The 25668-nt window shown below is 35.7% G+C and overlaps 1 protein-coding gene across 1 annotated transcript; it reads left to right on the forward strand.

The window, feature by feature from the left end:
- Positions 1–359: 359 nt before the first annotated feature.
- Positions 360–8265, forward strand: LOC110445942 (NXPE family member 1-like). The gene is made up of 6 exons (XM_021490834.1): positions 360–433; positions 850–993; positions 2061–2141; positions 3404–4159; positions 6849–6898; positions 7115–8265. The coding sequence occupies exons 2-6, from the start codon at positions 854–856 to the stop codon at positions 7924–7926; spliced, it is 1839 nt and encodes a 612-aa protein (XP_021346509.1). The 5' UTR covers positions 360–433; positions 850–853; the 3' UTR covers positions 7927–8265.
- The last annotated feature ends 17403 nt before the right edge of the window (positions 8266–25668 follow it).

Here is a 25668-nt window from a genome sequence, read left to right on the forward strand (position 1 = left end):
TATAAAACCAATATTTTTTTTTTACCTCGGCATTTCTACACACAGATCGACTATTGATACAACGTTATATTTATAAATAAACATGGAACTCACTATATATTCTTTTTGTTTGTTATCCCTAAACCCATTAGACGAATTTAAATTGCCGAACGATAACCACCTGTATTGTGGGTGTACTTGTATCCAGACCAAAGACTGCCAGATGATTGAGAGATAACATTTTAGTTTTGTAGTCGGTCCGCTCCGTAAAAATCTAAAACAGATACATGTGCTTGTTTTGTTCTAGGTTTAACCTACACAATGCTTTATAAAGGAGTATAAAACATACCCCCATTGTTGTTTTTCCACTACTAAATAGACATATACACAGCGCACGCTTTTAGTAGTATCAACCATTCGTTAAACTCGGGCAGGATTTTGTTCACTTATTTACGTAAGTATACTTCACTATATTTATAATATTCATATTTATAACAATGCAACTATTGGTATCTTTCTATTATACCATTTGTATAAGTATAGGCTAGTCATAAATACTTGTCATAGTATAAGACGTCTTTCGGATTGACAAGGGTACGAAATGTGTATACACATTATATAATATCATAGTAAATATGACATGCACGGGTATAACCTACACGTTTCAATATCTCGTGTTGTATCAATGATACTTACATATCGATACTTATCATTGAAAAGGTTCATTAACCAGAAAAATAAATTATGTGTGCAAGTTCCATCGAGTCACTGGCGTGTAAAAACGATGTTCTTACCCGACTCGGTGAAACTTGTACATGTACATATACATATAGATACTTGCATTTTATTTTTATTGCGATTTTTCGGTAGCGTTATGTCAAAAAGGAGACGAACGAGTAAACACAGAAGGCAGCCAACCAAGGATAGCCAGATACCTAAGTTGATGTCAGCTAAAACCTTGTGTTTCGTACTGATCGTCACGTTCTTCTTATCCACATTCGGCACTCTTGTAAGGTAAACCTATACTCCTGTTAAACTACTTTTGAACTTTATATTTTTCTGTATTGTATACTAATATGTACAGTTTGTATCTATATATGACCATCGATAGTGTATTCTATTCATCTAATAATATATTTAGATGGCCACATGACCATTTCCATATTGTACTCAGTACCAGCCCAAGGAACCGGGGGCCCGAGGACCGATTTGGGTCGAGGGCTGGTACGGAGCAGATTATGGAAATGGTCATTTGGTAAGTTTTTATAATGTACTGTTGTATAACATCAAAATTATAAGCAATAACAAATTAAACACACATAAAATTTATATATTCCTTGAGCTTTACTATGATCACATTCTACTCTGAATAAAAAACTGAACAGAAAGGCAAATACAGACAGATAGGCAGAGTGTATTCGTCCAGTTTGAGGTGTGATTTTCTATAAATATGTATAAATAGATATGACGCGTGCTAGGCGGAAATGGCGCGTGCCGGGCGGATATGGGTTAGTCCGGGATATGGCATATGCATAGCTAGCACTATCATAGATAAAAACAATCCATTAATGAATATAATTCAGTAATAAAAACATGTGAAAACTTAGCATTGCGCACCTTATCGAAACAAACTATCTGTGCTTTGATCAACTAATGCGATTAATGTTCTTCGTCCGTCGTCTGCTTGAAATTTTTATATTTTTTGAAAATTGTAAAAACCTTTTAAACTTATCGAGAAAAATATAAAAATGTATCACATTCTTTGTTCAAATATCACAAACAATTGTCATACTCAAATAAATTAACCTATTGAATTAATAAAAAGAAGAATGAATATAATACATACTTCTAAAGTCAATTTTCTGCGAAACCTCTGATAAAGATATCAATTAACATTTTTTGTTATTTTCTACTTTTGATATCAAACATAAAAATGCTTAATTTTCCTCCCTTTTCCCCATTTACAAGCATTTGTTGATGTCAATAACAACAGTAACTACATTGTTCTATAGCAAGTATCTGTACCGAGTTGTTGTCTCTTTAAAGTTCGTAACCTATTAAAGACAGTCATAATTATACAGGGTCAGTGAGAGCATGCCCGGAAATGTCTACAGAATCAAGGAGACAGTTGGATGGCAGACCATTATGTATCATCACCGAAAGTAAGGCTGTATTTAGGAAAATCAACTTAAAATTGAGGAAGTGTTATTTAGTCACTCGTACATTTAACGGTACTAGTTTTTTCGAAAGAGATTTTGCATTCATATTTAAAAGAACCATTTACATTTATAAAATCGGGCGACTATTTCCAAGGTTTAAATGCTACTTTTGTGCTATCATCTGATTAAAATCATATCCCACGTTCTCTACGTATCACGACGTTACGTAGAGAACGTAGGATATGATTTTAATCAGATTGCTGTGCTATTTGGTGAGTCATGGTGATTGGTAGGAGTTGTTTCCCTCTACCTTCGTTACTTAGATTGCATTCCTTATCTTTAAAGTTACCGTGCCGCAATCCGTCGGAAAACTGGGGTGAAAATTGTAGTCATAAAATTACATTAACATTATAAGCATTTCGTTTTTAAAAGAACATGACATTTCAATGACTTATATCTTTGTCATAGATAAGCATGCAAAGTATTTTCCCGACGGCTTCTTATCTCACCAGAAGCTGTATTGGTTGAGGCCATGTTGACTACATCTTCGACTGCGTCGGAGCACAGGGATTCGTTATAAATGTCTAAAAAAATCAATTATGCTATGCTGATATTGGAACATTGTAACAGCACACCTATTCCCCATATCAGTATAGCATGTGAGTATTTGAAACATTTGTGACGAGCCCCTGACGTCAGAGATAATGTTTACCCAATAAACATGCCGAGTGTTTCTCGGTTCTTACCTGTCCTGTCAAATAAAAGCCTTGCAACTCTTTGTTGTGATTAAACCCTTCTCCTCCTTAAATGCATTCCATTGATATAAGGCTTCATCGATGTAGACTATCGCTTTATTAAGCTGTTGATCGGCTTCCAGTTCTTTCCTTTCCTCGCAGATATTGTTCCCATGCTTTTTCGACAACGTTTTAGCATAAACATGGCCCGAGTGCACAACATTATATATAATAACGAAATCTTACGGCTCGTAAGAAATTAAAACTCACTTACCTTTCATTTCATAACGTTTTACTTCCTGAGTGGGTATTCACGGAAATTCAAACTTTATTTATGTAGGAAAAATAAGAAATGCCATATTTTATCTTTTTTGAACAGAACAAAATATCAAAGATAAGCGGCACGGTACCTTTAAAAGAAATTGTAATTGATATTATTTTGAGTCAAATGGGGATATGTTTTAGATTTCTATTAAAGTGATAGAAATACATTTTAGTTCATGTACCCGATTTTTTTTTTTTCAAATGCAGGTTCATGCATATGACCAGCACTTTCATGGATTCACTGGAGCACCGGGACCCTGTAAAAGAACAATCAACTGCCACCAATGTTAAGAAAAAGATCATTAGGTTTGAACCAATCGTTCAACCAGCAGCATCTGTAGCAAGAAACATCATCTCAAGATACCCTGACTACTCCTCTTTAAAAGTAAACACAAATGATGTACATGGAATAGCTAATGCTTCCAATTCTCATATCAAAATAACCAACTCTAGAATATGCATCGATGATAATATAACCGTTCGCATTGAACTGCGTAATGGCTTAGATGAACGAATGGTCACTGGCGGCGATTTCCTCCGTATATGGATGAAAGATGACCACAGTCATTCAAGTGTGGCCGGATATGTCATAGATCACATGAATGGTACTTACACGGGAGTTGTCAGGGCGGCATGGAAAGGTCGGGCAACTGTTAAAGTGTCTGTCGGTCACACAAAGGAGCAGGTAGCATTGTATGCCCAGTATTTCAACAAATATGGCGCCTTCAAGTACACAAACGCTACCTTCTTCTCTGTACATCCGAATGTCAAAGAGTCGACCCAATGTAGCTCCACACACTGGCAGGTGGAGCAGAGATACAGAGGGTACTGCAACTTCACGGAGAAAAACTACAACATTTCATACTTCTGTGGTCAGCCCAGATACTTCGATTGTGAGGACTGGAAGCAATATGGCTGGGATGACGTCATGTATCTTGACCGTCGAGAGATTCACATCATGAAGTAAGTTATTACAGTACATGGATACACACAAAACACGCACGTGATTTCACCAATAAAATTTAGTGATTAAGTTTGCCAAAAATGAATTAAACTGCGCCATACAGCTGTTTCGTATAAATAATAAATTATATATTCATCTTTATTTTGTTCAATTGAATAATACGGAGACACTCTTTGTTTGTTTTTTTGACAAGGCAACTGAGTTTCAGTTAACAAATTCAAGTATATATTAATCTTCTATCATACGTATTAAATATACACAAAATACATAGCGAACATCTATGTGAAATTTATATGATTATAAACCCCGGTAGTGCTAGATACCGGGATGATTGAGATCTGCTTTTTACTCAACCATGCAATGCTTCTTTTTTTAATACCCTGTTCCTTTTGAACTTTTCATATACAAATATGTAATTGTTAAAGAGACGGCATATACATTTTTATACTTGCAGAATCCCCTCGTTTCAAATCTAGGGTGAAATAAGGAGGGTATTTGAATCCCCTCGTTTCCAATCTAGGGTGAAATAAGGAGGGTATCTGAATCCCTTCGTTTCAAATCTAGGGAGAAATAAGGAGGGTATCTAAATCCCCTCGTTTCCAATCTAGGGGGAAATAAGGAGGGTATCTAAATCCCCTCGTTTCCAATCTAGGGGGAAATAAGGAGGGTATCTAAATCCCCTCGTTTCCAATCTAGGGTGAAATAAGGAGGGTTTTTGAATCCCCTCGTTTCCAATCTAGGGTGAAATAAGGAGGGTTTTTGAATCCCCTCGTTTCCAATCTAGGGTGAAATAAGGAGGGTTTTTGAATCCCCTCGTTTCCAATCTAGGGTGAAATAAGGAGGGTTTTTGAATCCCCTCGTTTCCAATCTAGGGTGAAATAAGGAGGGTATCTAAATCCCCTCGTTTCAAATCTAGGGTGAAATAAGGAGGATATCTAAGTCCCCTCGTTTCAAATCTAAGGTGAAATAAGGAGGGTATCTGAATCCCTGGTTTCAAATCTAGGGTGAAATAAGGAGGCTATCTGAATCCCCTCGTTTCAAATCTAGGGAGAAATAAGGAGGGTATCTAAATCCCCTCGTTTCCAATCTAGGGGGAAATAAGGAGGGTATCTAAATCCCCTCGTTTCCAATCTAGGGTGAAATAAGGAGGGTTTTTGAATCCCCTCGTTTCCAATCTAGGGTGAAATAAGGAGGGTTTTTGAATCCCCTCGTTTCCAATCTAGGGTGAAATAAGGAGGGTTTTTGAATCCCCTCGTTTCCAATCTAGGGTGAAATAAGGAGGGTATCTAAATCCCCTCGTTTCCAATCTAGGGGGAAATAAGGAGGGTATCTAAATCCCCTCGTTTCAAATCTAGGGTGAAATAAGGAGGGTATTCGAATCCCTCGTTTCAAATCTAGGGTGAAATAAGGAGGATATCTAAATATCCCTCGTTTCAAATCTAGGGTGAAATAAGGAGGTTATTTGAATCCCTCGTTTCAAATCTAGGGTGAAATAATGAGGGTATTTGAATCCCCTCGTTTCAAATCTAGGGTGAAATAAGGAGGGCATCTAAATCCCCTCGTTTCAAATCTAGGGAGAAATAAGGAGGGTATCTAAATCCCCTCGTTTCAAATCTAGGGTGAAATAAGGAGGCTATCTGAATCCCCTCGTTTCAAATCTAGGGAGAAATAAGGAGGGTATTTGAATCCCTCGTTTCAAATCTAGGGTGAAATAATGAGGGTATTTGAATCCCCTCGTTTCAAATCTAGGGTGAAATAAGGAGGTTATTTGAATCCCTCGTTTCAAATCTAGGGTGAAATAAGGAGGCTATCTGAATCCCCTCGTTTCAAATCTAGGGAGAAATAAGGAGGGTATCTAAATCCCCTCGTTTCAAATCTAGGGAGAAATAAGGAGGGTATTTGAATCCCTCGTTTCAAATCTAGGGAGAAATAAGGAGGGTATTTGAATCCCTCGTTTCAAATCTAGTGTGAAATAAGGAGGGTATCTGAATCCCTCGTTTCAAATCTAGGGTGAAATAATGAGGGTATTTGAATCCCCTCGTTTCAAATCTAGGGTGAAATAAGGAGGGTATCTCAATCTCTCGTTTCAAATCTAGGGTGAAATAAGGAGGATATCTAAATCCCCTCGTTTCAAATCTAAGGTGAAATAAGGAGGGTATCTGAATCCCTCGTTTCAAATCTAGGGTGAAATAAGGAGGGTATCTCAATCTCTCGTTTCAAATCTAGGGTAAAATAAGGAGGATATCTAAATCCCCTCGTTTCAAATCTAGGGTGAAATAAGGAGGGTATATGAATCCCTCGTTTCAAATCTAGGGCGAAATAAGGAGGGTATCTGAATCCCTCGTTTCAAATCTAGGGTGAAATAAGGAGGGTAGCTAATACCTGCAAATGTGTAAATACACCTGTTGAGGGTACATGTACTCGAAAACTCTATCTTATGACCTTGTTGTTGAAGATAACCCTTGTAGAGTACAATTATGCACACTTAGGTGTTATTCTACGCTGGCTTTAGTTCTGATCCATGGTTCTACTCCATTGGATAGAATTTCCATTCAACACATACCTACAACTGATAGACTCTATTTTCATGCAGTGATTTTAAGCTATATGTACGTAAACTTACATATATGTTATTGACAAAGTAATTTAATCTCATTTCAATACTAACATTATCGATATTTGTTGCAGGGCATTTTCTCACGCACTGATTGATGCAATACCGATAGAAATTCAAGCAAGTAAGTGAACCCAATTTCCCACGGATATTTTGCTTAATCGTACGTCTGTTTATAACAATGAAATAATTAACATTACTGATTGATCATCAGTTAAAAAGTGTACATACATGCCATTGTCGCCTTTTTGTGATGAAATGATAATTTACACAAAACGCTTATGTGATGTGTTCTTCTTAAAATGATACATGTCTACATGTATAATATTTTATTTTGCAGAGCGATTTCCCATTCCATACCCCCGCCTGCCATGTCACCTGCTAGAGAAACACTACACGTGGACTGCCAGTGTACCTGTAGGGTATAGACATATGGGACTCTGGCATTCTACACAGTGTTCCAACCACATCGCCAGACGTACCAAGGCATACATCAACTGTCTCGCTGCACGCTCTACCATATTTGTTGGCGACTCGACAACACGACAGTGGTTCAAACACCTGGTCAAAATACTAGGTATTGACCTTGAAAACCAAGCCTTTGCCAAAAACGATTCTCGAGGATGGCAGAAACACATCAGGGCCAAGTCAAAGAGATATGCCATTAAAATGGAGTGGATGCCACATGAGCATCCGTTTGCTGGAACCCCCGGCTCTGCGATATCTAACCTCAAGTCAGTGCAATATAGACTGGACAGGATCGGCGCAAACCGGACCGACATCGTGGTCATACATTGGTTCCTGCACATTGCCAGGTCATGTGATCACAATGCATTCCGGGAGCATGTCCGGAAGGCCAAATCAGCCATTGTCCGATTGTTAGAACGTTCCCCAAACGTTCAAATTTTCATTAAGGGTACCCACTCACACACTTACAAGAATGAATACATGCCATTAGAATACATCCGACGGTTTGTGGAACAGGTACTTTATGAAGAATTCATTAACCTTCAAAACAAGGTAACATACCTGGAAGGATGGGAGCTTACAGAGGCCATGGAAAACGACAACGTTCACCCATCTTTTCACATAGTTGATCAAATGGTACATAACTTTATGGCATTTGCGTGCAAGGATATTGATGGTGACTAACGGCAGTTTAAGTCTTGCCAAACCTCTGAACTTCATATGTTGATAATAACTATTATATCCGTAATGGATATTGACCTTATATTTTGTCACGTGTATAAATGAGTTTGGAAGTAACTGTATTGAAATGATAGTTACACACTATACGATGCCAAAGGTAGAAATTCACGATTCGTATATTAAATCATCTAGTCACCAGTCGGCATATCATGATATACCTTTCTGATAAGAAATTTCTTGTTAAAAGACATACATGTACGTGTAATAAACGCATTTCATATATAGTATGCCATGCCACGTGTATATAATTTGTTTATATCATAAAAATGTAAAATTGTATATGATTAATACATGTATATAAAACGTATATAGCACTTTATATATAATATTACCTTTGAACTATTCAATAAGTTTTAATGCGGTAAATAACATCTGACTATGGTTTGCTCACTCTTATAGCAACTAAATATGATGTAGAACAGTTTCCTAGTCCATCAGAATCTGTGTCAAGGACAAATCATTGGCAAATGTTCAATATAGAAAAAAAACTTTAAAGATCACTTTATCTCGTATCACATCACATCGTCCATCTGACCTACTTCACTCACTTATCAAACACTGACCCATTGTGTGGTGGACTGGTATAGGATGTCGTATATCTTTCCCAATCGGCCACCGCCCCGAACATATAATAGACCTAAGTATTATTGAATTAGGTCATTGTGGTAAAGTTACATTGTTATTTATTATAAACTCATTTTATGAAAGTACATTGTAAGTTAACGAATTTGCGGTACAGTTGATATGGACATTAAGGATGTGCTAATGGCTTTCTGACGACTTGTAGATGTGTCTGTTACTGTATCAATACGTGTAATGTACGTATTCCTGGTACAAGTACACAGTAGTAGGTGAAACAGTAAAGCACCATATATCATTGACGCCTGAGGGGTCACTATGATGTCTATAACGTAGTCTGATTTTGTCGATAACGTTGACTTCTTAAGTTAAATATTTAATAAATATTGACTGTGACAACAGTCCGTCAGTATGTTTAATTCCATATTAAATATTTACACAGACCGGTATTTGATTATTTGGGTCAAGATGGGATTTCATTATTTGTGTTGTATACCGTGCCATATCAAATAACAACATGTCGAAGTCATTATTTTTGTATCTGTAAAAAATGCTGATGGCGTAAAAAATCGTTGAATTGATGAAATGAGATCCGTTGCTTTCAGAACTTGGAAAATATTAATGAGTGTATTCGACTTTTAACTCGAGATGGACAACTCGTAGTATCATAGNTGGGGGCTACATGTTTTTAGCTCATCTGGTCCGAAGGACCATGGGTGAGCTTATGCCATACGCCCGTCGTCCGTCCGCCAACCTTTCCTAAAAATCGCTACTAGCTCGGGGTGAGTTCCTATTGCAATGTTAATGAAACTCGGAGTGAATGCTGTTATTGGCACCCCATGTACGTTCAACCTTTCAAACAGTTATTGTGATTTTTGAATGGTCACCGTTGTGATTACACAAGTATCTGCTTAATCATTTAAACACTGTGATACACTGATCATCTCATTCTATCATCGTCAACGTATTGTGTAATACTTCCAATCTATGTTTAACGACTGATGGCATCTATTACAAGTTTGGTTCAAACTTAAAAGTAATAAAATAAGCGTGTTATTTTGTTATACTGAAATGTCATATTTGCATTGCAACGTAAGTCCCCTACAACTATTGTTTGTGTTTTTACTTACTTAGAGGTCAATAAACCATTATCTGATCTACTGCATCCACTGAAATACATGAACTCGTTATTTTTCGTTCATATTTTTCTATTTCTTTCTATCTGTGTTGATTATGTTGATTGGGGGTAAATACTTCATCAATAATATAAGTAAACGTTACCTTTTGTCATACAATAATAATTGTTTAAGTTCATAAAAACAAATATGTAAGTGTATTTTACTCTAGCAAGCAACCTTATCGATGTAAGGTTAGTTTTAAGCATTCATGCAGCCGACATGAAACAGTCAGGCTTCTGTCTACTGGTCTGTTTACTTGATTGAACTGACGCTGCGAATTATAGATAAACATTTCACGTTACACAAAACATTTCTATTAAAAGCGTCACACCTATGCCCGACCCCGGAGCGATACGTATCACACCCATGTCGAGGTTAAAAGGTGCGTCTTTGAGTATTTACCCAAGGTATTTCTCTCCTGTTTACCATACACAGTACATATTGTATTCCCATGTTGGTATATCGTATTACTAAAATAATATTTCTGTTTAGGTTTAAATGTGTTTATTTCCTTTTCGGTGTTTACCAAAGTGTGAGTTGACAACAGATTGACCCGTGTTTATCACAAAATATTACAGATCTTTATGCAATTACTATATTACGTTAGTATGTTTCTGACGTGTGATTTTCAACACTTTTTTTCATTGGTTGGATGAATATAATCCTTAAGAGTGACAATTTGAGTAAGCAATATCTGGCCACACCTACATGTTAGCAAACTGTACTACCTGGGGTTCACTTCCATAAAATAATTAACTAAACCCTTATATGGCTGAATATTTAGAAATCTTTCTGAAGGGCTTTCATATAGTATCCCACATAAGTACACTTTATTATTAAACAAAGAATGAATTTCAGTGATCTAACTCATCTATTCACTCTGCTTATCATGCATGCTCATTTGACTTGATTCGAAAATTTGAAAGTATTTACTTATATTCTTTCATCTTTACCAGATTAACCGAGTTAGTTTAAATAAGTGTTCCTCTTACACATCTGACGTTAAAGAGGCGTATTTTTCTTCTTGCCTTTTAACAATCTAAGTTGAATTAAAATTATCATATGAAATGAAACAGACAACAGAACATTTAATAGAAATGATGCTTTTACAGACTTTATGGGGCATTTGTTACTTCGATCGTGTGTAATAAGATATATAGGGATGTCACCTTACGATAGGAAAGGTAAGGAAGAAATGTATATCACAGTGACAACAAGTTTAGGTTTATGTTATTCGATTCAGTTAAACCAATCGGCTGAAAATAGACAGTGCTCATTCAGAACACAAATTTCGTCACCTAGAAAGAAGTGTTCTTCCTTTGCCAAAGCTCGGTATGGATACTTTCTTACTCAAGGAATTATATATTTGTCTAACACTACTAATATGGTTTATGATATAAAAACATTATCTACTTTATACTTAAAATGAAATAGGATATTGTCACTACTACTTTTTGTTTTGGTCTGTTTGTTTGAAGTGTGACGTCTTTGCAAATGTGTGAGGTCATTCTATGCAAAGATATCATGTTTTACCTGGCATGCAGTATGTCACGTAACGCTAATGAGTTACCCTAAACAAGTGTAGAGTATCTGGTAAAACTTTGTCAGATAATTATTTTCTGAGAACAAAATGTTCTGTTAACACAGAATATTGATATTACAACAAATTGTAAAACGAATCACACCAGCTCACGTGTACAATACGACCAACAAATCAATTGCATTTTATGTCCAGCCGACACAGGTCTCATAGGTAACCAGATTGCAGTCAATTCTAAATTCATGGGATATAAAACATCGCTTTAGACTTACATTTTGTAACCGTTTCACAGAGTTTTTCATTACGATGTGCTGGTGCAATGTATGTGCATGTACACAACCGATTCACAGCGACCCGATTTCTAAAACAATATGACTTTATGTTTTGTGTTTGGTTGTAAAATGAAACAAATAAAAACAGTATATGATGTACGTTTCGAAGGTCTACACTATTGACCTGAGGTTTTGCACCATCTAGATGGGATATTGATGTCTACTAGTTATATAATTAACCTTTACCTAACAGGGAGAGAGGAAGACGTCTGTTGCCCTTATTTTACGTAACGGTAAGTATGTTATAGTTCCTACAACTGTGTGTATTTGAAAATACACATAAGGAGATGGTGTCAATACTTCCAACTGTTAACTCGACCTTATCTCCTCTTTGATTTCGTGTTACATTTCAATAAGAAACAACTATGCATTACGTTTTGTTTTCGTATGAAGCATTTGTAACAAAAGAGACCCTATCAGTAAGAGTCATGTATGTAGAGAACGTTTTCTACTTGATCACAAGGAATTTAAGCAGAGACTATTTTCCCTCAGTAGTTATGTACCAACCTTCTTTGTTATTTCTAGTTTACAAAGTTTTGTGTTACTAGTTAACCCCTATTTTATTGGTCGTAAAATATATTACGTTTATATAAAGTATACGATCGCCATTATGACCTACGATATAGCAGTAATATACATGTACCAATACAGACAGTTTTGCCGATACCATATAACACCATATGAGGATTACATCCCCTGGAATGGGCTATACTATATGTTTAAGGCAATCATCATTGACAGAGAACAAACCTGAATCCTAGACATTATCAAACAGTCCATTGAAATAGTAGCATTATCAAAATATCAAATAACGTCTAGAATTTTACAACATAATTCACTAACTGTTAAAATTTGATGCTTAATAAAAATAACTTTAATATCTTCCTATGTTTAAGTTGAGCCGCCATATTGCAAACGACGACAATAGTTGACTAAGGCGACAATAATCAAAACTTAGTTTATGAAAACATTTCACGTCGTAAAGGTGCCAATATTTAGATTTATATTCTCATGCAGTAATCGGCAAGGTGAAGATATGCTAAATAAACTCATAAAATTGCCAGATTACGATATCTCAGAAATAAATCTGTTGCATAAATGAATGTTAACATTTAAAATATATACCTCTAACTTATATATTAAAAAGAAACGAAATGAATATTTCTTTCTATTATTGTTTATTCTGAAACAACTTTAAAAGTTACAATTGATGCGTTACATTAAATATATTTATGCTTCAAAAGTGTTATTTTTCGAATTGACACATTAGATATGAAAAACATGGTAATGATATATGTGAGGTATATTTATATACAAAATATGTACCTGATATGATATAAATTGAAAAAAAATCAAAATAAACGAAACAAAAATATTTATCTACATGAATTCCAAGTTGTGTATTGCAAAACATAGCACTTTTCCATTGTTTGTACTATATATTTTTTCTTTCAAAATATATGGCAATGTCCGGGTGTGCTGAAGGATGTTTGAAGCCTTTGACTCGCGAGAGTTGTGAGTTGTTATTGTCTCCAGATTCAGCACAAGTTCCCCAATCAGAGATCACTGTCATATTGCACTAACACCACAAGGATTATCAGATTATTTACAACACAGATATTGATACAGCACCACGAATGTCCCTAAATTATATGCAACTCATGAAATGACCTGCAAAACACACGTTTCCTGGAGTCCTGCAATGTGCCATTGAATCATGTTCGTGTTCTCTTGCTGTTCATTCATATTTTCGCCATCGCTCCACTTGAACTGTGAGGATGTGACGCTTCAAACATTTTCTTGAATCTGATGGTGCATGCTACTGCTCTCAGTGAAGCCTTTTGTTTTGCTCTAGTTGATTTTGACATTATTCCCTGTATTGGTCGTTCTGCTTTTACCGGGACCTCCACTGGTTTTGGCCTAAGTTCATCAAGCACTTTCTGGAAAATGTCTGACCCTTTCGGGAGTTTGTCTCTTGATATGGTCTTTATTGTGTCTGTAGAATCCGTCGAGTCCCTTGAATGGTCACTGCAGTCCGAGTAATTCGACCCCGAATATGTCCTCGATCTGAACTTTGGTAGAACTGTCGCCCGATGCTCGTTGATGGCCTCGCCCTCCATGTTAATTGATTAAATCCCTTTACGGCCTCTCTAATCAAACATAACTTCCGAACGCACTGGTTTTTCTGCGTAGTTGATGGAAATGTTCAAATGTGTTGAAAAAAATAAAGGATTATCTTCAGCCTTCCTGGAAGAGATTAACTTGACAGGGAAGAAGACTTATTCTGTTACAAGGCGTTCACAATATTGCGTCACCGATAGAACACAGTGTTACAGTAAAGTATAATCCTTGACTCCGTGATGCGCCGTAGTGTCTGTTCGATGTGGTCTCTAGGAAGTGTATGACAGCACCTCGTTCGACTGTTTATATACCTGTATACAGGATGGTATATATCGATAACAGGTCAATTATCCCTTGTATCTATAAGATCTTTTTAAAGTGTCAAAACAGATTTTATTTTTCTTGTAAATTGATTGTGCTCCTTTGAATATCATTTATTGTTAATACTTTTGACAAACAAACATTCAAGGAGAAAGAGCTCGAGATTAAAAGCCAATTACTGTGACGCGCCAGGCTACCTGTGCTGACCAAGTTCGATTTACCTGTTTTCTAATAAGGCAAATTCGACGTAAACATGCGAAAGGTGAAGGACCTCTGTATTTTAATCGGGAGCCAATACATTTACCTTCACTCACTAACTGTTCAAGCTTTGTGAATAATCTACAGAGGGCAATCTAACATTAGCTTACTCATTATGTGTCTGACTAGATCCGTTCTTGGCAATTTTGCCGCTATTACAGTCTATATAGGATATATTGTCTCGATATATAAGTTCATTATCATATATAATTGTACTGGACGCTTGTAAGAATACACTTAATATAGTATTAACACTTTATTAATGTTCAATATATCGCACAAAAAATATAATGGTATTCATGCACGAGTACACATATGTTATTTGAGAATAAAGTTTGAACTGTCGCTTCGCCCATGTTTCGGAGACGTTCAATTAATTTTTAAAAGGATATTCCATTTACAGTATATTAGGGTTATTTCTATAATGTATATGTCATTAGAACCATGTATTGTATAGGCTAATTCCCATATGGACAACATTTAAACGGGTTGCAATCTCAGATATAATTAAATACTCATTTTTTGTCGATTCTTATCTAACTTATTGATAATTGAGTAAACATGAAAGTAATAAACTCCAGACTGTCAATCAAATGAAACTTAATTTGGTTATCCAAATATATGGATTCAAATGTAATTATGGAACACTTCAATTAAAACTTTAGCTAAACTGATTTTATCACCATGGTGCACATCTTAGAGATCGATGACTAAACACTAAACCAGTAAGTCACTAATAGTCTGAAATGTATTTGTAGAATCAGTTAGTACACTTTCGTGAATGATCAATTACATGTCATTGAACATTTCAGCTTAATTCTTCACTTGCCTCGATTTTCTACCGTTTTGTTGAATATTTCAGCTATAAATTAAATTACTAAGTATGTAAGTTGACGAATCCTGAAACTTTTTCACATCAGTACAGTGTATTTAGAAACATTATCAATATCAGGAATTTACATATATTGTGTAATTGACAGGTAAAGCTATGCTGGCATTGTTGACCGGTAAATATCATCATGACAGATTTGATTATCAAATACTTCAGACATAAAATTCTTCAAACGTTTTTATTGATTAATAATATAGAATGTACTAATTATCAACGTAAATATAGCAATTAACAAAGGAAAAAGACAGCGCTTAACCAGTCTATGTGGTGTTTAACTACACCTATCTAAGCGTTAAACACTTATACCGTGTGTGCCTGTTTTGTCCTGGTGTAGCTGCGTTTTGGCCGTGTTATACAATAACACATGGCTGTCGTAGGAGGAAGATAACATAGTTGTATAGGAATATCTAAAGTACTATGTGACAGTGACGCGGAAATCTTGTATCAAAATACTTTTTTTATCAATTTAGTAAATATGGGATTAATTGGTCGCCATTGTTTGCAAACCCGGCAGTGCCCGACTACCAGGAAGTTGCTTTGTATAGATGTCCTCATACCTTTCATATTTTGATGATTACAGTGTACTGAAGTCATGTCTAGCTTGTAATGTCACTGGATAACCTAAGTTGCACCAATACAATGCTGTTACGCTTTTCGTTTCCTGCATACTACACTTTGACCTGAGAATAATTAAGCTTATCAAGTCGACAAAATGAATCTAAAGATTTGTGAACTGGAAGAAAAGGCAAAATATCACTTACCAATAGCGTGTAAAGTACCTGAATTAACATTTAATACTATCTTTTAGATCAAAATTCAAGGCATGGAGATTTTAACAGCACATTAAACTTTGTGTATTGATCTTTATCTTTTAATATACACCACAACAAAAATGAAAAACAAGTATTTCAGTTCGTTTTCAGACCCAAAAAGAAAAATCCTTCTCCGAGTAATTTAAAAGTCGACGCCCTGGCTGCGAGAATCTAACAGGGATCGATAATGCCCTGCAGATGTGGGTAAACATAATGTAATGCTACGACGAGGTTACTGACCAGGCGTGATAAGTTACATGTTACACCGTAAACACAACCAATGAACCAGTTCGCTGTGTGTGGTGACGTACTTGTAGCAGTAATTGATGGAACAGTTCTGAGTTGAAATGGAAGGAAGAACTTGACCGGCGTGTATATATGTGTGTATTCCGGTATTTTACGGTGATATCACATTCACTAGTAAGCAATTAGAGAGATTAAAATCCTACTTGGGGCCACCAGTATAACCGACAGAGACACTTAAAACCAATAGGTTTAACTTTTTATGTTTTCTATTAAATTGGGATTTATTTAAATAGTGCTGCGAACGTATATGAACTATTGTCCATGGAAAACATTTAAAATGTCAAAGAAGATATCCAATCTACACATTCGTAGTTACAAACGAATAAAGCGTAATAAGTTCAACTCCTCATGGTTTATTGAACTAAATCAGTGATAAAGTGTATCGATTTTTTTACAGCATATTGTTGACTTGAGTAGTGGTCACTCACCTGTAAACGTTCAGGTGATGTCAATATCATTGTCCTACCATATAAAGCGATAAATGTGTTATATGTTGTCAATATTTGTATTGTGCGTCGGATTTATTACTTGGTCGATAAATTGAATACTTCTATGGAACCAAATTTTCTTAAATAAACAGAAATCGTGGTCGAACCGTTTTACTAAGTGGTTTTTTTTCTTTTCATGTTTATAAATAAAAGTATCATTATAGCATGATATACTTCTCTCCTTAGTTTTACTATTTCTGTCAGTCTCCAGTATAATCGGTATACATGAACATGTATGTATATTGAGGCGTGATTATCTTAGAAATAGAGGTATAAAATATACAGTATAGGTTAAGGTATTAGAAACATGTCTTGTGATATATATGATATATATATTATATGACACAAAATATATCATATATGATATTTCATTTGATTGAAATTTTCGTTTCGATATAAGATACACTTACATCTTAAATAGAACGAGATTATGTGGCATTGAAAACGAGAAATCAGTAATGAAACGAGATGTCATATATATTACAGAGTCATAGTACAATGTACATTATTTATTATAAACTTTACATTGTATCAGAAAATGTATATTCTATACTTTATAAAATTTAGCATATCCTGATAAGATATCGTATGCAGTTACATGAAGGAGTTTGAATCATTATAGTTTGGTTTGTCGTCTCAAAGTGCTGTCTACGTTTTGGATGAATTATGAGACAAATACTGTCACACAGAAAACCTGTATTACAGTGTTTAATTAACATAAAAACTGTAAATCCATTCAATTGTTTAATATTCCACATAAGTTTTATTACACAATTTGAGCAAAAGAGACAAAATTACCCGTCTTACCATCTTACAGGTATACAGGTGGCTTCCAATAAAATTAAATCCTGTATATGTGCATTGTAAATTATTTCATTATTGACAACGCAATACTATGGCTAAAGGCCTCCACAATCACTAACCCTGTGTCACTACACATTATGATACAGTTAACTTGTGTTTGCCATGTCTTCCATTGTGTCGCGATTTTGACTTTCCGAGTCCGACTCAGAGTTTGATACACACTCTGACGAGCTGCCATCATTAATAGACAAGGACACATCATCACTCATATCCGTGTGTCCTCGTTCCTCCTCTGCTTCTACGTCGGTACCTTTGGGAGAACGGAGGAAACATATATCCTGTATCACTTGATGAAGCATTTCGGAACCCCTTGGGAGGTCACCTTTACTTTTTGTTTCAGTCTTCATCCAATCATTTTGATCGGCAAAGCAAAATGCATCGGTGAAAAATATTTCTTCGAAAATAGCCTTTTTGAATTGTTCATGGTTTCTTTGTAGAACTCTGTCTTTCACGAGTGTTGTTTCTGTTTCCAACCTCTGGAAACCAAGCTCCACAGCAATGTCCATCTCACGGACGTAAGTGTATCCTCTGGGTCGGAAAGTCATTTTGCTGGTTAGATAAACACCACTTCAAATCACTGGAGTTTCCGTTACAAATGATTGAAGAAATATAGACAAATGACAACCAGCATCATGTATCCAACTTCCTCTTAGTCTTAGAGGTTGTATATTCCTCTATATCTATTGGCGATAACTCAGCAACATGGGACCATTTCGTGTGTGTTTCCGATTATTCTGTGGTCGGGCACGATCTCGGTGAATTTCCAATGATAATATTTAGGGGTTTGGTCTCTATCTGATTAAACTTTCTATAGATTGTATTCACATGAATGTTTAATCTAAGGTGTAATGTAAATACTAGAGCAAATTAATGGTTAAAGGTCTTCCATTGGAGAGAGAGAAAGTTGGCCAGGTGCTGTATTGATGTGAATAAAGCGGTAATGGGCTATCACAACATGCCAGTTTAATTCCTGTAATACCCTATTATTAACTTGAATAAAATGAGATCGATTTCTATAAACCCGGCGTTTTAGACCAAACTATCTGTATCCACTTCGACTAGAGTAAACAGTTGTTCTATTAGTACAACCCATGTACTGTATACCATGTTAGGCATTATAGTAAGTGAGCTTGGTTATCAGATACTAGTCAAATCTGAAAATCTGTCACTTTGATATGTTTATAGACATGAAAGGTAGCTGAGATATGCAGGAGGACCTTAACTTTTTTATTTTGAGGAACTCGTTCAAAGTTTTTTGGATTTATTTAGATTTTTAAAACATCGCAACATACATGATTTCCTTTTTTGATAAAAGCTTAATCCCCGTTCGAAAATGACAAGGCTCTGTTTTAAATACTCTTCAACACTAGTACTCTGAAGAGAACATGCATTGTTTAACGTGTGTATTACAATGTAACCTTCTATAATTTTACTAGTTTACCATATCCGAGTGATATCTACTTCCCTGTGAATGTCCGTTTATCTCTATAGAACCTGTGAAACACGAGTAGCATTGTGACTACACCTGGTGAAAATAGGAACGACTGTCGTACTGTTTTCAAAGGAAAGTCTAGTGAATAATTACAAGAGAACCGGTATCTGTCACAAAGGACACTTTGTGAAAATATGTGCTCGTGTGCAAACATCAATAAGTATATGCATTTGACATTTTTTTTAAGTCATTTGTTAACCACCTTTGCAATTATCCAATCTACTCTGTATTCTGGTAGTGTGTACGTTTACGTGTTTGTGCTTAATTGTTTGATCCTTACACTCCTACAGTTTAAGCCATGACAATATAAGCCGTTACATGTAGAACAGTAAGATTGTCCAGGTTATGAAGGGAGCTTTTCATCCGACAATTGTTTCGTGTTTAAAAAAATATTTTAAACAAAGTTATAATGGGCCGTCTAACACTGCAATAGTTCTAGAGCTTGACAATTTTAAGAGCATGTTTTTTTTTATAACACGTCAGTCTACATGACCAAGCCTTAAATCCTTACCAAAAATAACAATTTTCATTGCAAAGGTCATTCGGTTTAAATACTTTACCAAATGTTTTTTATATATATGTAGACATGATATAAGCCGTGCCCCGTTATGTTTACATTGTTGATTAAATTTGACGTCATCAATACTTCCAAACACTTATTCATATCTTATAGCATCGTCAAACTTCATGATATTTGTTATGGGTCAATTGTTCAGTGTTTGTGATACTGCCAACTACACTGACAATATAATTTACACAACGTGTATTATCACTGACATATGAAGATAATGAATAATTAGGAAATGAGAAGTGTATTTTGTATCTATTTTACGAGTATAGATAGGGGCGCGATATATATACACAACCGATCAACCGTGACATTTACGCCAATAGTAATAGCACGCTCTTTTATTAACAAGGTCGATAGTGTTGTAATCCCCGACTGTTAATAATTCTGTATTCAAGGTCTGTAAATTCAACATAATACCGTAAATACTGAATTCTGGTATTTCTTGACTATTTATGTGGATATCTTTTGAGCATGTTCTGTCAAGTATGTGTAAAAATAGAATAATTTACTGTGCGGCTATTCAACCGAACCTGCATTCAGTAAAGGTCGACTATAGTTGATTATCACCGTGTTCCTTTCTTTTGCTGTCATTCCTTTTGTTCTCCATTCTAATTCTTTTACATCAGTTGTCCATTCGTGTTCCTGACATTTGACCTGTATGACTTGTATGACCCTGTTTGTGTAGTTACCCAGTTTCGTTTCAATATGTTAACATAATTATTATTATTTAATGTTGTATCTACTTATTTCATCACCGGACCACTTTGTTATTGTTCAATATAAACTACCGACACACTGAGATACAAGTATAGAAATGTAAAGGATTCACTTTCTTATTTATTCTATCGCTATCAGATACAGGCCATGCATTCTAGTGGCGGTATCTGTCTAGTATCCTCTAGTAGCTGATCATATTTTGACTAGTTCAATATAATTTAGTAGTTATCAATCATGTTTATTGCATTGTGTTCAACCAGTAGCTATAGTTAAAACATGAATACATGTCAGCATGGACACTTTGTACATATTTAAGTTTGTATTTTCTTACAGATATAGGTTTATGTAGATAGCAGAGTTTATAAATATAAGTTTATAAACCCTACAAATTTTGCAAATATAAAATATCTTTAAACATTATTCTTTATTTCGTATAGTTTAAACTAACCAGCGTTTGATCGTTTGAGTCATACACAATTAAATCCAAATTTAAGTAGAAAATGTCATTTTTATTAACATATCTATTTCATACATGTAAAACATGATACAGCATAATACATCACAATGTAGCACAAAGCTCTAGTAAAACGTGTATTACATTAACATATATAATATTGCACATTGCTTAATCTCTTTAGTGTATATACATCGGTTACAACTCCATGCACACATTAATGTAAATATATGATATCACAGCTACAACTTTTATATTACGGGTCGAGTTGTTCAGAGAAAAATTCACTCAATAAAAACGTAACTTAATTTTAAAAACAAATCTTTTTTAAACGGCTGAAAATATACAGGTATTTCATTTATTTTGTTTTAAAATAGTGATATAAATCCAGTTGTTATCAGTTTTCACTACAAAATTTTCGGTAATTATCCCTTAAGCTATCCGCGCTTTGATAAGAAAAGCCCGGAATTCATCAGATAGTATCTTGGCACCTTACGGGCGTTTTATTTTTATTTTTGTTAAACGTACAAGCGACAATGTAGTCTGGATACCGCTTAGCTCAAGATGAAATGACACTGTATTATTCACCTTAATCATGACATCATGACCTTCTAAACTTTGTTATTATTCTACTTTTATACTTTATATCCTTATTTCATACTAATTATCCTATTGTCATACTGAAGGTTCTAATTTCATACTAATTATCCTGCTACAATACTCAATATAATTTGATACTAAATATCCAACTGCCATACTCATTATGCTAATTACATACTGAATATCCTACTGCCATACTCATTATGCTAATTACATACTGAATATCCTACTGCCATACTCATTATGCTAATTACATACTGAATATCCTACTGCCATACTCATTATGCTAATTACATACTGAATATCCTACTGCCATACTCATTATGCTAATTACATACTGAATATCCTACTGCCATACTCATTATGCTAATTACATACTGAATATCCTACTGCCATACTGAATATACTAATCTCAAACTAATTTTCCTACTGTGATACTCAATATCCTAATTATATACTCAGTATCCTACCGTCATACTACGCATGCTAATTTCACATTTAGTATCCCAGTGCCGTTACACTTTGTATATACATGTACAATGGTATGTGATTATTGATATATAAACACAATGCAGCTGGCTACCATTGGCGTAGAAAACATAAGCTATTGCAAAAATAAAACACTTCAAGTTCAAAGTTTTAGCTTCAACAGTTTTCAGTTCTGGTACGTTTTTCAGTCCACGGTTGGCTGAACCTCAATCACCATGGACAGAAAACCTTCAATATTCATTGTACTTTCAATACAAATGCACCGATATTGTCCTTAACAACATTCCATATTTGTACCCCGTGTAAATAAAAATACGTGGTTAGTCAAACTCCAGCATTGTCTCATTGTCCTTCACTTCCAAGATAAGCTTAGAAACATTCATCTCGAAACGTATCGTACGCTACGGTTCACACCTCCCTTTCGACAGACCAATCGTAAAACGCCTGCCGTTACATCACAAGCGAATCATGATGATGTAAGATAAAGTAATTCCTTCCTCTTGTTACGACAGATCGTTCTGTGTCTTTGATAAGTCATTTGTTAAGCTCTTGTCGGAAGAAATGGTCAGAATATCATCATTAAATGTGGTGATGTCTTCGACCACATTTTTCTGGCTTACACTAGCTGTATCAAAAGATAAGAATCTTGATGAAAATTACTCAAGGCAACTGTTTGTTCATACAAGTGTAGGTTCGTTTGAGTATTTGTTTCTGGAACCTCACAGTGTGTAGATTTTCACTCGCAGACTTTGTTCTGTGTTTTCGTCGGCTTTCTCCGACATCCTTTCCCTTTGTTTGAAGGTCGTCCATGACCTTCTGGAACAGATGTGATCCTTTTGGTAGATCTCCACGGGTGACATTCTCCAGCGTTCTAAACGTAAGTCTTCTAACTTCGTCCGTATCATCTTGTTCAAACAGTAGCTGATCATCTAAAGCATTCTGGAATTTCTTGTGTTCGAATTCCAATAAAGAATCGTTGATAAGATAAGACTCCCTGCGGCCCTGACAAGCGAACTGTACCCGCTTCTCCATAAGTTTGGTATGTATACGTCTTGAAATAACGACGGAATTCCTTATTATGACTCTGTCCAGGAATGCTTTTGGTTGATGATGTAAACGTGTGCGCTAATAAGGTATAAGTGGGCCTCAGATCAAAATAGATCGATCCTAGCAAATCATCGACTAACGATCCGCCAAGCAGTTGCATCAGTTTGTAAGGGAGACCTAACGGGACCGGTATTTATATTGGCCTCAGATTATGCCCAGGTAAGGCGTACTGACCGTAAGGTGACAAGTAAACACAGCGCACAAAGACAGGAAATTCTTCAAGTGTACTCAATATTGGTTCACTTCCCTTTCGTGTAATCCACGTCAACAAATGCCACGCAAACAAAGGCTGGTAGTCTACAACCGGACAAATATGATGGAGCCAATAACCCTGGAGCCTAATGAAGTGGAAATGTTTAAACGGATGCGGTCAGGGTGGCCAATGATTTAAGTGGAACGAAATATATCATTGTTTCATTTAGAAAATTTCCTTTTTTGACAGATCTGATAAGAGTAGGATGATATTTAAACGTAAAGGAACACATTGTGTCATTGTTTCACTTACTTACGTCATTTGAAATCGAAACTGCTCAGTTATGCACGGTGTACGTCTTAGTCCTCGTGACAAGTAAGCATGGGTACTAAATCAACGTGTTTGTTTTTATTTATTATTTAACCACATTTTACTTAAAATTTAATTTTTTGATTTTTTTGTTTTGTTTTGTAAATTGTTTGGAACTAATGCAAATAGATTGTTGCAAAATTTAAGATTCGCACGATCAATAAAACTTGACACCAATACGTGTATTAGTGTACTGTAGTGGTCCCGATAAATCCCGGTATATTGATAGACGCAGGTGACCGACCGTGAACGACACACAATGGTATACCTATACTACTTGTTACTGCGCATTAAATACTGGATACACGTATACGTCAGCGATCACCGGTACGTTTACATTTTATCATTAAACGTGAGTCACAAATATAATTTAACAATTAAAACATTTTACTAGATCTTAAATCATTCGTTTTAAAAACAAAAGGATCGATAAATTACCATTAACCTGTCAAACTGTCGACAGAGATAGTACTATTTCACTTGTTTTCAACACTAATGGTTGCTATTTCATGAACACTTGGACGTAATATCAAAAAATTATAATCTCAAAATTGTCACTTGGTTTCATTTGACCAAAATTTGATGGACAGCATATGTGCACACCTTCATCCAAGACGTTTTCAACAGACTGTAAGTATTCCATTGAGACTAGCAGTGCCCCCAACTACTGCCAATCTTATAGGTATGCTTATGAAACTTTATGTATCATTTTATTTCTGATTCAATTCAAATGTACAAGCGGAAAAAATAAACCGAGCAATATAATTTCAAAACGCACACTGACAATTTGTTTCAGAATTGTGAAAATCGCATTTCATCGAAGATCGATACATGTAAAATTGCCAACCGATCTCCGATTTCATCGCGAGGGTACACGAGGTTTATCCTAATCCAGTTTACATTTGTATAGTGGCAATGCAGTAATGCTCGCATTGCACCGACGCCACGCAGATCCAACAAGATTTTTGAAAATATACTCGGGAATGTCGTTCCAGGTGCGAGCGGAAAAACTCAGCCTACGTCAGAGGCTGATTTGGCAGTTGACGTAGCCGACGTTGCATCTTGTTTCATACGTGATCGATTGGCAAATGGTCATGTGATACTGAAAGTCATGTGATACTGAAGGTCATGTGATAAGGTCATGTGATACTGAAGGTCAAGCAAACACATCCACATTCTACTGAGTCAGGAATTAGTAATAAAACGCGCAACGTGTGGTCTAAGCATTGCCATGCTTCAGCGAAACGTAATGTGGTCGCATAAACGGGATGCCGGGAGCTTGCAGGATTTCATTGCGGTAGCGTGCAGCAGTCAAATTTCAATCATTCACCAACATAGACGTTCTGACATTCGATGTTAATGCCATGTACACTATCGCCGCAGAGAGGACAGCGTTCTACGAAACAATTGTCCTGAAAACGTTCCCCATCGCGACGGTACACTTTGAATGTTTTACGCCGTCAAATCTACAGTTTCGAAGCGGTTTCGCAAGTGTACATCACATATGTAATTGTCCTGACAAAATTACTTCACAGGCAGACGTCTTGGCTTTACGTGGTCCTTCGTATGACCAAACTGCTGGACGCGTCTCAGTAAGACATGAAAAGTGTTCCGATGCACACCAAAACGTATGTCAACAACAGCAACAACCAGTCAAATTCATTACAACCGCTTGGTTGCGGACATTTACACTCAGCTTTCACAAAGCTTACCAAACGCGTTCACCGGGAATAAGTTTGTTTTTACACAACAGTTAGTATCAAAGTCGGTACGATTTGCCAAACTTACTTGCAAGAAGCGAAAAAGTTGTTCAGTAGTTAACTTAAAAACTGTTCATGAAGTTTAAATATAACTCCAAAATGTGTTCTCCGTACTTGAAGGGATGGTTACTGACAAATGAACCACAATGTATACGTAGTTAGCCAGGATAACATGCTACGACAATGAGACGTGACAGTTTTAATGATGATGATCGCATGTATTGTCCAGTGTTGTTTTTATT

Source organism: Mizuhopecten yessoensis, unplaced genomic scaffold, assembly GCF_002113885.1.
Source record: "Mizuhopecten yessoensis strain PY_sf001 unplaced genomic scaffold, ASM211388v2 scaffold2429, whole genome shotgun sequence".
NCBI lineage: Eukaryota > Metazoa > Mollusca > Bivalvia > Pectinida > Pectinidae > Mizuhopecten > Mizuhopecten yessoensis.